The 17,554-nt window shown below is 40.8% G+C and overlaps 1 protein-coding gene across 2 annotated transcripts; it reads left to right on the forward strand.

The window, feature by feature from the left end:
* Positions 1-364: 364 nt before the first annotated feature.
* Positions 365-13,386, forward strand: LOC110952752 (uncharacterized). 2 transcript variants are annotated; one of them, XM_022196456.2, is made up of 6 exons: positions 365-669; positions 1,063-1,163; positions 7,285-7,342; positions 9,511-9,535; positions 10,915-10,995; positions 11,680-13,386. In XM_022196456.2, exons 5-6 carry the CDS (start codon positions 10,950-10,952, stop codon positions 12,537-12,539), a joined length of 906 nt encoding a protein of 301 aa, XP_022052148.1. In that variant the 5' UTR covers positions 365-669; positions 1,063-1,163; positions 7,285-7,342; positions 9,511-9,535; positions 10,915-10,949; the 3' UTR covers positions 12,540-13,386. The 2 variants fall into 2 exon arrangements, with proteins under 2 accessions (XP_022052148.1, XP_022052149.1); XM_022196457.2 differs by lacking the exon at positions 7,285-7,342.
* Positions 13,387-17,554: the final 4,168 nt, after the last annotated feature.

Here is a 17,554-nt window from a genome sequence, read left to right on the forward strand (position 1 = left end):
CACTGTCTTATGTCACTTCAGTGGAACGGTCTCACTTGATCTGCACTGCCTGAAGTGAGCGTGCAAAGAACATTCCCCAGTTAACTTTCTGGCCAATAATCAGTGGTCTGTGAAATGAAGGGTTTGAGGGCCTGAGTGCTTGACCTCCCTCCAACGTAAAATCAGCCCAAACACAAGTGACCCACTTCACCGGAGACAGAGAAAGCCGGGAGTGGACCTAAGCAGGTTCAGAGCCTACATTAAGTTTGGATACAGCATCCGCATGCATTCTGCGTGCTGTGTCACTGAACTATTTCTTTCGGCATCCCTGCACTCTGCCCAGCTGTATCGCCACACTTTAATCTGTCGGTCACGTCTCCTAAAAATATCTGCCCTCTCTCTCTCTCTCTCTCTCTCTGGCTTTCTCAGCAGTCCTATTTTCACACAGAAGAAGTCCTTGTCTTTGGGGATCATGACAGCAAAGGGGTGTTACCAAAGAATGATATTAAAGCGGGTGTAACCAGAGGCCGTATGTACAGTGTTCTCGGATCAAGCTCTCTCTGGTGTTAGTAGAAGAAATAACAGCAGCTGGTGTTGCTTCACTTCACAGTAACCTGCGTTTTTTGGATTAATTCAAGTTTCGAGGCATTTTGCTGTTTAGAAGTAACTTACAAGAAGACTATGTGAGGGGTAAGTAGTGAAAAGATAAAGAAATGTGTGTGCTATAGAAAAGACTTGAAAGCAAAGTCATGACTTCACTTTATGTTTGTATAGTTGGAGCAGACAATCTGCTGCTTTATTTACGTTTTCTGTTGGGACTTAGTACAAATCTTCTGCTGAACAAAAAGCCCTGAAGCTTACCAAAGCATCTGAAACATTAGAAAACACACAAGTTTTACATCTTGCTTTATCATCTGTTTCAAATCCCAGCTCTCTAATCGGATTTCAGAGTTTTCCCACTGATTACGCGTCAGCTGCCTTACTATTAGCCTTCTCTTCCCATGATGGGAAGATAGAGAAGCTCTAAAAGTTCGCTTCCAAACTTTTCTCTTGCAAAGACTGAACTTTTCCTCTTGTCACCAGGAGAGGCATCGGCAGCAATAAGAAGAGGAGAAGCTGAAGGGAGAGAGAGCGTGGAGGAGGGGAGGAAGACAGAAAGAGGTCTTCATCTATCTCAGCTACAGGTTAGAGAGGGTCGGATAATCATGCTACAGTCTTCATCTGCCTGTCTGCCACAGGCTTTGCTGAAAAGGGCTATGTACAGGAAACACAGACTTTATATAAAATATGAACACATCCTCTGGGTCTGAAAAGGGAAGCCAATGCAGCAGTGAGTAAAAGTTGCATTCTTTCAAACACCCATCAGGGAGCGACTCTAACTGGAAAAAAAGAGTCCGATTGTACAGAAGCCTATGAGAAAATGACCCTGTCTCTTACTTTTTCTTGTTACTTCAGTTAACATTTCCCAACAAAACCACCAAGATGTAAACAAAGTAAACTAGAAAAGCCCACAGAGAGTGCAGAGCTCCGCCAAGGATAGAGAGGATAACAGGAAACCCATGCAGTAAAGGATCATGAGCTGGAATCAAACCAGCGTCTCTGACACAGTTCTGTTTACGAATCACCTTCTTAACCAGTTGAGCTGTCTGGACACCTTGTTCCAATTTGTTGGACAACATACTAACCTATGATGTTTTTGTCATATTTTGGACCACATACTAAAACATAAAAAAAATTCAAAGTGATCCAGAAACCAGGATACTTTCCGGATTGCCACCAAAATTACATCAGCTCGTCCTCTTACCATAGTCTACATCCCCTCAAAATTTCATCTGAATCTGCCCAGGCGTTTTTGAGTTATCTTGCTAACAGACAGACAGACAGACAGACAGACAGACAGACAGACGTCAGGTGTCACATAACCTCCTTGGCGGAGGTAATTATTGTCCCATTTAGAGTATAAAAGATAATAAAGTAGAACACATCTACTTTGTTAAAGTGTGGCTAGCTTGGGATTTACAGGCCTCTACTGTACTGCAATATCCTTAAGTTCTCACTCAGATCCACCACTGACTTATTAGGTCATGTTTCAAAAGGCTGAGATAGCAACGGCTAAATTCTAAACCCGAGGCTTTAAAGCGTTAGTCGATAAACTAACGTAATGTGATAGTAGCTATGAATATCTTTTACATATACACTGCCGTTGAAAAGTTTGGGGTCATTCAGAAATGTCCTTATTTTTGACAGAAAAGTTCTTGTTTTTTAAAAAAAAAATAAAGATAACACTAAAAGAATCAGAAATACAGACTAGACATTATCAATGTGGTAAATGACTAGTAGCTTGTAGCTGGAAACGGCTGATTTTTAATGGAATATCTCCATAGGGGTACAGAGGAACATTTCCAGCAACCATCACTCCTGTGTTCTGATGCTACATTGTGTTAGCTAATGGTGCTGAAAGGCTCAGTGATGGTGAGAAAACCCTTGTACAGTTATGAATAATGTGAAAAGCATCTCAAAGTCAGTCTGAAATATGATATAAGTCTTTAAGTGAGGGAAACACAAAGCCTGCAATAATCAAATTAAAAATACCCTTGACTTATTGCATAGTTACTTTATTCTTCACTTTTTTTCAATAAACATCCCAATAATATCTTGACTATAAGTTCTGCTGGCCATGACAATTGTGTAGTGAAAATCATTGTTGTGACAGCCCAGACGCTAACAAAATGCACTGCAACAGCAAACCAGTCAAAGCTAATTTACATGTCATATCTAACTGAAAGCATCTGGATTTTTATTATTCCATACTAAATATACAGCTTTTGGGAAATGCTTTTTACACAACTCAGATAGCTATGTCTGAATGGATAGATACCATGAAAATCTTCAGCTCCACAGCCTGTTGCAAAACCTTTTTTCGTCTTTATAGCTGAACTGTACAGCAGTGATTTTTTTTTTTCATATAACTCACCCCCTTTAAGCAGTACTAAGGCTTGAGGTTATGCATAATTAAGGAAATGGCTGCTTTGACTGACAGGTGGCTCCCACAACAGTCCATCGCTGAGAGACATCTGCATGGGCCACCTCTGCTCCACTCTCATTTTTACATTAGCTGAGAGTTAGGACGAGTCGGGCACTTGTCAGGACAGCAGTGACCACCACACTGAGCTTCAAAACTGCTCTTCAGGAAATCTAGTGGTGGTGTGCAGAGGGTTAGTCCATCTTTACATACAGTCGATGACAGCTACCTCTAGTGGTGATTGAGAGAAGTGTTACTTTAGTTGTAATCTGGGTGAACTGTTCCTTTAGATAGTACTGTAATGATAATTTATCTAACTACAGTAGCTGATAATACAGTATAGTTTTTGTTCCCACTTGTTGGCATATTATTAATTTATTTAACCCTCCTGTTGTCCTCATTTACCGGCACCAAAAAATATTGTTTCCTTGTCTGAGAAAAATCCAAAAACTCTGCAAAAAAATTCCCCAAACTTCTGAAAATTTGCAAAACCTTCAGGAAGAAATTTCTAGTAATTCCTTAAAAGATTTTTTTTTTTTTTTTAAAAAAACCCAAATTTGGCAAGAAAATTCTTGTAAATATTTTCAAAAAAATTTGTAAAAATCTTCCAAAAAAATCCTTAAAATATCTAAAGTGATAACATATATATCAGTAAAACTTTTAATATTCTCTTAAGAACATTCACAATATGTTCTTAAAAACATATTTAACATTTCTTTTTTTTCCACCAAAAAATGTTCAAAGATTTCCCAAAAATGTTGAAAATGTGAACATCAGACGTTTCACTGTGAAAATATTTTTTCCCACATTTTCAAACTTTAAAACGGGTCAGTTTTGACCCGCAGGACGACACAAGAGTTAATCATTAGACATCTGTAGCTTCCATAAATACATGAGAAAGATATCAATCTTCTCGTCTGACTCTTTTCAAAAAGGTATATTTCCCAAAATGTGGACTTATTCCTTTAGTACTGAAGGTTGTTTTTTCTGTAAATGCAGTGAAAATTGAAGCAGGGATCCACAGCTCCACTTTTCCTCATTCTTCCCCCTTTTCCAGCTGCTTCATGTTAAAAATTGACCACTGGTATGTCCCACCCTCACGTCATGTCATCCCTTGTGACTGCCAAGTTGGGCTGCTTTCTAGATGACGTCAAGTTTAAAAGTTCTGGGTGGGGTCACTTGGTTTTTAGTGTTTATTGTGGCTCTGATTTACTCCCAGCAACACACAGGCAAGGTGTTTTAGTTACACGCTGTATTTGATGTGCAGAAAAGAGATTCCTTGTTACTATGTCAACCCGACCTACAGGAGGAAATTAATTTTATGGCTGTTCTGAAAATAATAAAGCGATGTTAACCGAGGGAAGATGCAGGAGGGGGGGTGTTGAAGTGGAAACAGGACATTATGTTAGTACGGGATGGGGATTCTGCTCAATGAGTCACCATGCATACCATTAACTACTTCACTGTTATCTTCAGGATATGCGCTTTTGAAAATAAACAACACATAAAAACCTACATTATCCATGCCGCCAGTAGCCCCGTGCTGCATCACTGACACTGTAACAGCCTCCCACACAAACAGCGTGCAACACATCTCTGCATTCTCCAACCACCCGCCGCCTCGGGCGTCTGCGCTGCTGGCGGCAGGGGCACAGCATCTCCACTGCAGCTAAATGAGTTCAGCCTCGAGATACAACAACGCTTCCCTTCATCTTTTCGGCAGCTACATGGGATACAGAATTTGTCCGTTTTCTCTTGTTTTCAACCAAACGAGACCACGATATTGTCTGATTTAACTACATATTTGTTTTTTTCCTGGACTCACCCACCAGACACACTTGGCACGGTGTGTCGACTGTCTCTGTGGACAGTTAAACCAATCTGTCCTACAAAGAACGCTGGCAGATTGTGCTTAGACGTGTTGTTTGTTCATAATTTAGCTTTGTTAATCTTTGTGTGATGTTGGGAAGATCAACGCTACTCTCATGTCTGTGCAGTAAGTATAAAGTCACACGAGCAAAAAGCGAGTGAATTCTACCTACCAGCATCTCGAAAGTGTACGAGTGACACATACTTTTTTTTTTTTTTTTGGCAGTACTGTGTTTTGGACCCATTGGCTATGAATAAAAGTTGGATGTAGCCAACCTGACCTGCACAGTCGTGATTCAGGGACACAGTCAAAGTTAGAAGCCCTAAAATGGCTCAAAGGTTTCTGCAGTTGAAAACAAACTTTCCTCTAAATTGCACCATAATTTACTAAATGAACATCATTTTGTATTGAAACTGACTTGAAACTAGCAATTGAGACCACAAACTCATGACCAAAAAACTTTACTGAAGTGAGAGAGTGATTAAAGGGGAACTTCGGTTTTTTTCAACCTGGGATCTGTTTCCATATGTAATTTCATACATGTGAGTGATGGAGAAATGAATTTTCGACATAGCTCCAGTATTTAGCCAGGCAGGCAGCTTAGCAGCTCAGCTAGCAGCTCAGCTAGCAACTTGGCTAGCGAAAAGTATGGGGCAGCTGGCCCCCCCGCGTCAAAGTCTGCCCTAACGTGCTTTTTGCCCCACACTGACCGGCTCAGACAGTCTCAATGAGTGTCCCACAACATACTAGAGATGAGAAGTGAACGAAAACCTCCACATTACCTGGCGATCGCTCTTTGTTGTGGTCTGTATCCAAATCTCAGGACGCTAGAAAGCAAATCTCGTTCCGAAATCGCGCGATAGCTCGCGCCAAAACACTTTGGCATGGGGGGGGCCAGCTGCCCCATACTTTTCGCTAGCCGAGCTGCTAGCTGAGCTGCTAAGCTGCCTGCCTGGCTAAATACTGGAGCTATGTCGAAAATTCATTTCTGCATCACTCACATGTATGAAATGACATATGGAAACAGACCCCAGGTTGAAAAAAACCAAAGTTCCCCTTTAAGGTAAAAATTAGGCTCATTTTCTCGTATATATATGGGGTCCTCAGCTTACGTCGGGGTTCAGTTCCTACAGTGTGACGTAAGTTGATTTTCGCTGCAAGTCGGAACTCCGGTGAAAGTGTAAACAAAGCCCATACGTGCATCACGATATCAATCAGTTTACTTGTACAACTACAACTACTAACGACAAACATTCATGAGCTCACACTGAAACACAACTTGGTAGGAAAACACCAGCGAAAATGTAAACTGTAATTCTGACTTAGGCTTAGGAGCCATAATGAAGTCAGTGAATGTAGCATAATCCAATGTGGCGGCAAATGTAAACAAAGCCATCTTATAGCGCCACGTGACTGCTGTACATACAGTATTCATCCGCTGCACTCACCAACTAGTTCCACTGAACCGGTTCCGACGTAATGACAAAATACCTTACGTTAAACCGAGGACCGGCCCATAATCAGTTCTGATGAAACACGAAACGATGTAAGTCGAGGACGTCGCAAACCGAGGACCTCCTGTACTTCATATATTTGCCACATGAAAGCTGTATAAAGAAGTTTTGCACGTTGGCTTCACTTTTCAGACCCAGAGGTTATGCCCATCTTCCATGTACCGTTTAATACTAGACCACACAACATACCCACAATAGGCCAAACAAGCCAGCTGCTCCTTGTAGCTTAATATTTGCTTTAGAGGCATGAAAATTGTATCAAGGTTTATATCAACCTCATGGCAAAAGAGCAGGAATTTCCCTAAATGTCAAACTGCTAAAGTAACCTTCGACAAATGGAGAGGAGCTGCTCTGGTATTAAAGCTAGAAGGGCTAGTTTTAGGCTGAAAGTGTTTCAAAATAGGTGTTGTCAGGTTTCAGGCCATAGCTTGGCACGGGTGACAGATTGTATCGAGCAAGCTGTCTGGGTCTCAGGGCTGTGGCGCCGAGCTGTGACACCTTTTCACTGTCACTCTCAGACAACAGCAGCAGCCTGCTGGTCTTCCTCATCCTCAGAAAGACCCAAAATGGCAGAAATTTAATCTATAGTCTGCTGGCATACAAACCTACCAATATGCACTCAAAACCATCCATTTTTAAAGATGTGAATAATTTCCCTGAAGCTGGGATACAGTATTTTTGTCATAGATACACTTTTATTAATGATGATGAGGTCAAAAAGAAGGCAGTCATGTGACAGCTGATGTAATGGATTATAGCCTGGGTCTAGGACATGAACACACAGCTCACAAAGTCTCCTTTTTTTGCTGGCCCACTGCTCTGAATCATTCATGTTATGAGCTCTAATGTGCTTCTTTTTTGTGTGTTGATGAATATGATGTCTGTTGCAATGTCAAAAGACGCCAAAGGACGAGACAGAGGAGACAGCCATCGCCAGAAAAGAGGTCTTTCAAGAAGGTAGCACGGCCTCTATAAACTGTACCGCTACAGCCTGAACACACAGACAGGCAGATGTTTCTAGAGTACAGTAAGAATGAAAATGAAAAAAAGAACAACCTTGAACATATATCAGCTTGTGGATGAATTCATCTTTTACCAAGTTGGTAATGCCCAGTTTTTTTTGCACGTTTAGATCAACAAACTCTGTTCACTTGTTTTTCTTGAGAGGTCATTGTCCTTAAATAGCTGTCAATCTGTTCTATTGATTTACTGTTTATCGTTTATTCATGTATCTATTTTATATAACTTGCTTAATTTTATAAGGTAGCACCTTGGACAGGTTTCCCTTGTAAAAGAGATAGCTAATCTCACTGGGATTTCCTGGTTAAATAAAGGTAAATAAAATAAATAGCTACAGTGACACCATGCTGCTATCTTGCAATGACACAGATACAGGTGTGTGTTATGCATGTGTACATTATGTACGGTCACCAAATCGTGTGACCTAAATATGTGGTGGGCAGCAGGAATTGATGGAACTTGGAAACACCCCCACAATTTAATCAATTGGTCCTTGTATCATTACAGATTGTAGTAGGATCGCAATATAGTGTTCACTTCTAGTCACAGTTACAGTGACGCCATGCCGCTACCTCACAATGATACAGAAGTCTGCAGCCTGTAATTTCTTTATCCATTGCTGTTATGCCCACTCCAAGACCAAATATAGCAGCAGATTCACGAGTATTCCTTACTTTTTTAACTGCTTTTGCCATTTTGTTGTGCTTTGTCAGTAGACAAGTGTATGACTACATGCTTCTATATTAGAAACCATGTATTTCTGAGAAACTGAAAGTAAAAGTGCAGAAGAATGATATTAACCACTTAAAATTCTGGGAAAATGCAAACATTAATGCTTGGCATTGCTTGCCATAGTAATATAACCATTTATTCGAATATTGCCTTTATTTCAAAAATTTTATGGTCAATGTGGACCCGGTAGAATTTATCTAAATTTCAAAATATTTTATACAGTGTGTTTTTATTAGGGGTAGAACATTTCTATTATATAGTCATGGCAATATTTTTTTACTTGGGGGGTTTGATGCACCCTAGTCTTTAACAAATCTGTGGATCTAGACTATAAGCCGCATCACTGCCAAAATCTAATCAGGTGGTCCTTGTGTCATTTCTGACGTTCCCTGAAAATTTCATCCAAATTCGTTTATCCATTTTTAAATAATGTTGCACACAGACGGACGGACGGACGGACGGACGGACGGACGGACGGACGGACGGACGGACGGACGGACGGACGGACGGACGGACGGACGGACGGACGGACGGACGGACGGACGGACGGACAGACAGACAGACAGACAGACAGACAGACAGACAGACAGACAGACAGACAGACAGACAGACAGACAGACAGAGACAGATAGAGACAGACAGACAGAGACAGATAGAGACAGACAGACAGACAGACAGAGACAGATAGAGACAGACAGACAGACAGAGACAGATAGAGACAGACAGACAGACAGAGACAGACAGACAGACAGACAGAGACAGACAGAGACAGACAGACAGATGTGGATTGCCACCTGACTGCGCTGCATTCCTTGGCAGAGTAATTAAATCACAGGTTTAAATCAAGCAAGACCTTTAGGGCAAATTCAATGAAAATTTATAACATCATGCTTATTTTGACGATTATTATACACTTAGAAAAGTGTTGTTTACAGTCAACCTGTATTTATCATTTAATGTATTTACATTAGAGTACATATATATATATATATATATATATATATATCTCAAGTATGTACACACACTTTTCTTCTTACATTAAGCAAATGCATGACATTATGTGAACTCTAACCTCCACCAAATGTTCCACATCATTGCGCAGCCCACATTTAGCTCCGTCTCACGCCGGCATCCAACAGCAGGCCTGAATGGTTGCTGGGCAAAATAATCTCAGCGTCTCTTAAGATGATGAGACTAAGCTTGGTTCAACACTTCTCTGATGATGTCTGTGAAATATTTATGGCAGGGCACAAACTGCAGAGGGCTCAGGGAAAGGAGGGGGGAGGCATGAGTTTAAAGTTGCAGACTCAGTGTCTGCTTTAAGTGTCTGACCACGGAGAGCACTTTAAATTGTCTCTTTTCCTTACCCACAGGCTGCTGCTGACAAGGACGTACAAGGTAAGGAGTCAGCTGCACTGTAGCCGTCATTAGCTCACCATCAGCTTCCATCTCCACTTTGTCACTCATCACTACCCCTGCCTTGAATCTATTCTTTCTTGGCAGATGATAATTTACCATAACTAAGTCTTTGCCTGAAGAAGAAGAATTTAAATCAGTGTGACAGAATGGAGTCGTGGCTGAGAAGCAGCTCTACAACATCACTTACGTTCCTCCTGCATGTGACTCTTTCTGCTGTCCAACAACACCATTATCACAAAGATTCATCCCAAGTCGTTTTAGCTGATCTTCTCTTTGCGGATAAAGTTACAGAGATGTTGGGATGGGAATAAGAGCGAAAAGGGGATGAGAGCCTAACCAGACAGCCAGCTCTAATATAAGACAGTAGACATCCGATAGATCACCAACTTCAGTGTGTGCGGTGCGTCACAGCTGGATATTAACAGAGAAGAGCTAACTGGAGATTTCCTTGACTGTAGATTCAGTTCTAAGAATGGCAACTGTTCATTCACCTAGAGCTACATTCTCAATCACTCATTCATTCATATCACATTCAAAGCAACAGAAGAGTGGGTTTGTTTTGGATTCGTGAAAGGAAAAAATAAAACCCAAACAACTACTTCTTTGATTCGATTTCTGACTGAGCAACCGATACAAGCTCTTCGTCTACAGAGAGACCTAGAGACTATTAGCTGTCAGAGCAGTTCGAAGATTTCGTAAACGTATCTTCAACAACATCGTCAGTGAGGTAAAGGAGTCTTTTTCCACTGCACGGGTGTGACGGACAGCCAAAACAACTGTGCGCATTCCATATCATAACAATGATGCTTGGCCTTGAAAAACTGCTGACCGGGTCTTGATTGATTTAACTCTGAGAAGACAACAGGTGTCACTTTCGTAGAGTCTTTTCCTCTCTAATCTTGCCATCGATAACCTGAATTATAAAAGGCCGGCTACCATAACAAACCTCAACTGTTCTATTTCCTACATGTTCACAGAACTTCAGCTGTGCTCAGGAGCTACTACTTGTAATTGTTTTTGTTCACTCAGAGTTGATGCTATGGTTTGCAGCTGTCAGATCCTACAGCGCAAAGCCTGAAAAGGTCAATTTGGGGCAGTTCTTGCAAAAATTGCTGCCATTGCTATAATTAGCAGACCACCCATCAACAGAACTCTAACAAACAGCTTTGCAAGACACTCCTCCCCCAGCCTGTTATCGGCTGTTGATCAAATAGAACTTTAATTAGTGATAGGACAGACACAACATTAGCACGCCCACACATGTCAAAATAAAATAACTTGCATTTTAGTTTCTTAATTGTAGCTCACACTGAGAAAAAAAACCCCCAACTAATCCAGATATTCTCATTTCTCTTTAGTGAACAAAGAAACTGTGGATCACAACTCTTTATAAATGGCACAAAGGATGTTTCATGAAAGTGGGGGAGATGGCCGATCAGGTGAGGCACAAACATGGACTTTGTTATAATAATCATAAATTTGTAGAAGTTCAGAATGTAGTGTTTCGTGTAATTACATGCACTGAAGCATTCAATCCCCTTGGTCCCACTTGAATCAAAATGTTTACAGCTGAAAATGAAACTTCAACATGTTGATAAAGCAGAAATTTATGCACGAGTCAAGCCTCAGTTATTTGTTTTAGTCAGTCTGCTCTTCTCCTGCACAATGATGCCCCCTTTATTTTAATGCTGCTCTGTCCAAGTTCAGCCCAGAGGGTACAATTTAACGATGGGAATGCAGTGAATGGCCTGAGAACAATGTTATATTTAGCCCACTTGTTATTTCTGTTTGTTAATTTTTTTATGCCCACTGGAGGGCTGTGTGGGGAAAAAAAGTGGGCTGCATTTTTCGCATTTTTCGTTGTGCCGGCTCATATTAGTTACATAAGGCTCTCCTTCTGACCTGGCATTAACCTTTGTGCCTCTCACCTCCTAATTACCTCCAGGCCCATGACACATTTAAGGGCAAGTTTCATTAGACAAAAATAAGAACCTCATCTGGCCAGAAATGGCTTAAATTGTGGAGAATTCAATTATGCATATCTGTAATGTGGCCCTGAGAGATGTATCGCCTCCAGCATTTTATCCTATTAACTTAAATTCAACTTTCTTTGTCTCTTGCAGTTCTGGGAATGTTGGCGGTGCAGGTAGAGCGAGACCCCAAGACTGGCGCCACCGTCGTCAGGTCAGTGTCCCCTGTGTCTGCACCGGCTGGCGTTCCAAAGGCCACCGCCATCTTCGATGACGGCAGGAAGAGCATCCACGCTGTCGGCGGGCCGGTAGGTCAACCCTCGCCCGAAGAGCTCGGTCAGATCTTGAACGTCATCGATGGCGTTGGAATCAAAGTGCTGCTAGACGAGGTCAGGGTCGTGCCAAACACGGAAGAGATTAAGTCAGACGCTGTAGAAGACTACGGCGATGCAGAGGAAAAAGTCCCGTCTTTTGCTGACATGTCAGAGGAGGATGACGGGGATAACGAGCAGTCAGGCAGCTCTATCAGCGACCACGAGGAAGCTGAGCTGATGATAGAGAAGAGTGCTGTAGAGGAGGGAAACACAGATGATGAAACCTTGATGGTGGTTCAAGCTGATGCAGAAAGAGTAGATCACATAGAAGATGAAAGGTTGGAGGAAGGCCCGGTCACACTCATGTTCCTGGGATACACCGATGCTACAAACAGCCAAGAGGACCAGGAAGGCGAGATCACTGTGGAACGAGTCATCATCACTGAGGACGGAGAGGAACACGTTATAGGACCTGAAACATCTGCTCCACTTCAGTCACCATTAGACCAGGTAGAAGAGCAAGGTGCCAGGAAAGAAGACAAAGTGCTTCACGACATTCCACTAGATGAAAACGGAGCTGGAGTTAAAGTCCAGGCAGAGGAGGGTGATGCCAAGCTGGATATTTCCTCTTCTCCTAGTAAAACAGATGGAGACGATACACCCAAACGCAAGACCTGTCAGTGTTGTTCTGTCATGTAAGAAATGATCAAAGAGAGACACTCACAGCTTTAATTACAGCATTTGTTATATTTGTACACCAGTGTTTTCTGTTAGATTATATTGCTGCCTTCATGAGTGTTTTAGAGCATCCTATTGTCACATGCTGAGGCCTTACAGTGGGGATGAGCTCCCACCACTTCACTCAACCAAAGAAAGAGACATTTCCTCTGTTGTGGGTCTTTCACAGCAGCTGGAACTGACAGCAGCTCTGACAGACTATGAAAATCCACCACTTCCCCCTGGTGGATGAAGAGGAGAATTTCAACATACCCCTCCACAGGCATCTAAAATGACTTCTCTGGTTTTCCGCCTTGAGACTGCAAGTTTAGCACTGACAACACAAAAAAGGCAAATTGCAAAAAAAGAGAAGCTTATATGTCAGCTTTCAGCAATGAATATTTTAACAGTCATGGTGAGATTCAATTTTATGTTCATTTAAAAGTTTACACCAAAAATCAGAGACATTTGTGACATCTTTTGATATTTAACTCTTATCTAATAATACTAAAGTCGGCACTTACCATTGAGGACAACAACGACGTTTCAAAGAGCTCTGGGGCTTAATTTACTGAGGAGGAGTCTGTGTCTGCAATTAAACCTAAACTTTTCCTGTTGCGTTTCTTAACCCGGGCTTAGATATATTAAAATGTCAAAATTTTTAAACTAATAGATATTTTTGGAAATACTTGTATTTGCTTTCTTAAGAGAATTAAGTGAGTGACATAGCTTAAAAAATATATACATAAAACATTATATTTCTGTCAAATATTGAGGATTATTGAGAATTTTAATGGGCTATTTTTAATAAAGACGATGAAAAGCTGTTTTTTATGTGCTTTCATGGTGGTTTATTCCAATGCATTGAAGTGAAACTATCATAGATAATACTGAAATTAATTATTGCCATTTATAAAGTGTCTATCATTGGTAGATTTTATTGTTTCATCTTCCAGGCCTATGTTGTTACCACTCAAATATCTGAGCACTCACCGTGAAGCTACAGCCAGCAGCTGGCTAGGTTGGGCTTAGCTTGGTACATAAACCTCTTGTGACACTGCAACATAAAAATTTCATCCCTTGGTTTCTGTACTGATTAAATAAACAAGATGTTGCACGTACCAGCTGGCAGATGCTTTCCTTTTAAACCTCCTGACAGAGCCGGACTAGCTGTTTCACCCCGTTTACACTTTTTGTGCTAAGTTAACCGCCTGCTGGTGTGAGCTTAATACTTCATATGCAGGCATGGAAGCTCCACTGATTGTATCATGTAATATGTGGCAAGATAGTGACTAACCGTCCACTTTGTCAAACAGTAGCTTTAGACAATTATAGAAATACACTGCACATGAAAATAACACTTGTGGCGTTGTAGGAAACAGTTTAAAAATCCATTAAAGGGCCTATGTGTAGAATTTAGAGACATCCAGTGGCGAGTTACAGTTTGCAACAAGGTGAATATGAATCCCTTTCTGGGTGTATAGGAAAATGCATTGCGGCTGTCACTTATACGTACAAACTAGAAAGCTCCTCACTTGCATGAGAGTTAATTTGTCCATTCTGGGCTACTGTATTAATGAGGAAACACTGTAGCCATCAAAGCCTCATTCTAAGCGAAGGAAAACACAATGCTTTGTAGTTACAGGTTCATATATAGATTACATATTAATAAAACCATATTTAAAACTAGAAAAGCACTCAGAGAGCACAGTCCTCCTCCACAGCTGTTCATTCCCTCATATGACATTGTCAGAAATGCAGCATTTGTTGATTAGTTATTGATCAGAAATCATGGCAACATAGAATGTGGCCATTTAATATAGATGTACCCAAAACAACATGATCTTGCGCTGAGCACAGACGTGTGTTATGCATGTGTACATTATGTACGGACACCAAATCGTGTGACCCAAATATGTGGTGGGCAGCAGGAATTGATGGGACTCGGAAACACCCCCACAATTTAATCAATTGGTCCTTGTATCATTACGGATTGTAGTAGGATCGCAATATCGTGTTCACTTCTAGTCACAGTTACAGTGACGTCGTGCCGCTGCCTCGCAATGATACAGACGTCTTTAACAAATCTGTGGATCCAGACTATAAGCCGCATCACTGCCAAAATCTAATCAGGTGGTCCTTGTGTCATTTCTGACCTTCCCTGAAAATTTCATCCAAATCCGTTTATCCATTTTTAAATAATGTTGCACACAGACGGACGGATGGACGGACCTGAAAATTTCATCCAAATCCGTTAGTTCGTTTTTGAGTAATGTTGCTAACAGACAGACAGACAAACCAATGACGATCGTCACATAACTCCTCAGTGTTTCTTGGAGCAACAATAAATAAGTTGGTTGAGATTTTATTTGTGACTGTCAGTTAAAAAAACTGATTAATTACAGTGGGTGGTAACAGAAATATATACAAAGTTATGAGATTAATTATAATCACTGTGGTTATTGTGTCTAATGTCTCCAAGATCCTCCAATTAAATTTGAAGCGGAATAACAAGTTCACAAACTCGAGTCACGAAAAAATGCACTTTCCACGCGTGTTGCAATCTGAGACTGATATTCAGCTTTTTACCACGTTCCACATCGTCACTTTGTCACCCAACTCTGTGGGTCACTTGAAGTGCTGCTCAAAGAAGAGGATTTTGTTTGCTCACGTGACGAAGAGGACAAGAAGGGACGGCTGATAAGAAGATCAGCTGGATCGTTCATATTTCCATCGAGGTTACTGCTGCCACGCGCAGATGATGACTGCAGTGCTACAATCAGGTGGGTCTATTCCTTCAAAAAGTCTAAATGATGCATCAGCTGTTGTACTTTTCTGAAATTGTTCTATTTCTCCAATTAGGTGCAAAGTTTTAATAGCACAGCTTTGTCTAATAATAGCAGGGAAAAGGCCTTGAGACAGTCATACTCATTAGAACATACCCTGCATCCTAAATGTTAGTCAGACTGAGATAGTGTGTACAGTGCTAGTAGTACAACCATTAATATTTCCACATTCTGGATAATAGAATCACAAAACAGATTTTCATCTAAGTATTGGTATATTGTGAATAGAGTTTTAAGTATGTAAGATTTTAGTACTTTAATATTTTTTTCATAACAACAGAGAGTAAAATGTTCCTTTGGAAGGAGGGTGGAATAAACAAGTTAAGCTCATTAGGGCGCGTTTATATGTCCTGTTGCTTGAGCTTTATATACAGTGTGGAGCTGTTGCTGTTGATAATCCTTTGCTGCAGTGAGGCTGGCATTAAGCCCCTGAATGCAGGTGTAAATATAGACTCATAGATTTAAACCTGCAGTTCAGGGAAGCAGATTGTGCCAGGACAATACTTCCATTACGGAGAACATATCTTGAAACCACATTCAGTGAAAAAGCACGGTGTATTATGCTTTACAATTCAGCAGAGTAAACACGCAACACAAGTCCGGTTGAAGTGGAACAGTTCTGACAGTGCTCATTACAGACCGCTTGCAGTACGAGTCACTGCAGCTCATGGATACGCATTACCGTGATGAGTTAAGGCTTTTATGCGGGACAGAATGATGGAAAAGCATAATTCTCAACAGGCAAACTGCAAACTGGCGACGTGATGAGAGTCTCTGTGGCCGGCTGTGGTGGCAGATAATGTACACACTGCATGTACCAAAACAGACAGAGGAAAGCCGATTACTCTTTCCCTTTGTCAGCAGAACTGACTGCGCTAGGTCACAGTGGGAGAGAAAAGTCAACAAAACAACACAGTAGCTGTATGCCTCGCTAAAATAATAAATAAAAAATGTTGTAGCTCCCGCTTGGTTTGGTGCTCTTATAACATACATCTTAGTTATTTTCTATTGTGCTCACTGCAAGCAAAAGGCTTGAAAATCCTAATAAACCTTAATAGAAATGAATAGTCGAATATCAAAGACAACAGGAAGTTGTGCATACTTTATATCCTGATGACAGTTCTGTAACGAGGCTGGATTAGCAAAAGGGTTGCAGAATTCAAGTGGCTTGAAAGGTCTAATTTTACTGTGTGTTGGCCAGTTTGTGCCAATTTAACCAAGAATTCATAAGGAACAGATGTAGATTGGGCATAAGAGATGGGCATAGTCTCTTGGGTTTAGAAAGTGAAAACAATGCAGAAGTGATGAAAACCGGCATTCTTTCTGATGACCAGCAGGGGGCGACTCTTGGTTGCAAATAAAAGTCAGACTGCATAGAAGTCTATGAGAAAATGACCCTACTTCTCATTTAATTTGCTACGTCAGTAAATGTTTTCCTAGTAGGTTAATGTCGTCAATCAAACAAGTCTCCTTTAACACAACAAGGAGTTAATTTTGGACCTATTTTACAGTAAAATGGACGATAAATAAACGCATGTTTTGGCTACGTTTTGATTGATGGGTTGCTGCTGTGCATCGAGCAATTGAGTTCTCAATCAGATCCCTTGTCATGTCCATTTTTAAAAGAAGACTGTGAAGGCCAAATTCCAAAATCAAGGCTTCAAAACAGCATTTCTATCCTGTTAATTATTTGCAAAAAAACAATTTTTCTTTTTGATGCCTGCATCGATTACAACCACGCTAACTTGCAGTTTCCTTCATTGCTGCTTGTGTGTCTTGGTATTTTATCATCACCTACATATAAGTGGATTTTGAGAAATTTTGGTAGGAAAGTGTCACAACACCATTGCTTCAATACACTACACTACTGGTCAAAAACTATACCTTTAAGATGTACTATGACAGGATTTCTGTTGAAATATAAATAGACAGAATGTCAAAATAAGCACAGATACCGTTACAGCAGAGAAAAGTAGTACACGATGTACAGAAAGTGGGATGAACACAGGGGATGTTAAAGGTTCATGAGCTTGTTTTTGCCCTGTTGATCCTCATCTAAACATTGTGATAGAAAAAACAAGCACACTGTAATCTTTGTTTTAAAAGCTGGTGTTGTTTTGATCATTTCAAAACTATCACCTTACCACTTCA

The sequence above is a fragment of the Acanthochromis polyacanthus genome, chromosome 21 (genome assembly GCF_021347895.1).
Source record: "Acanthochromis polyacanthus isolate Apoly-LR-REF ecotype Palm Island chromosome 21, KAUST_Apoly_ChrSc, whole genome shotgun sequence".
In the NCBI taxonomy this organism is placed as follows: domain Eukaryota; kingdom Metazoa; phylum Chordata; class Actinopteri; family Pomacentridae; genus Acanthochromis; species Acanthochromis polyacanthus.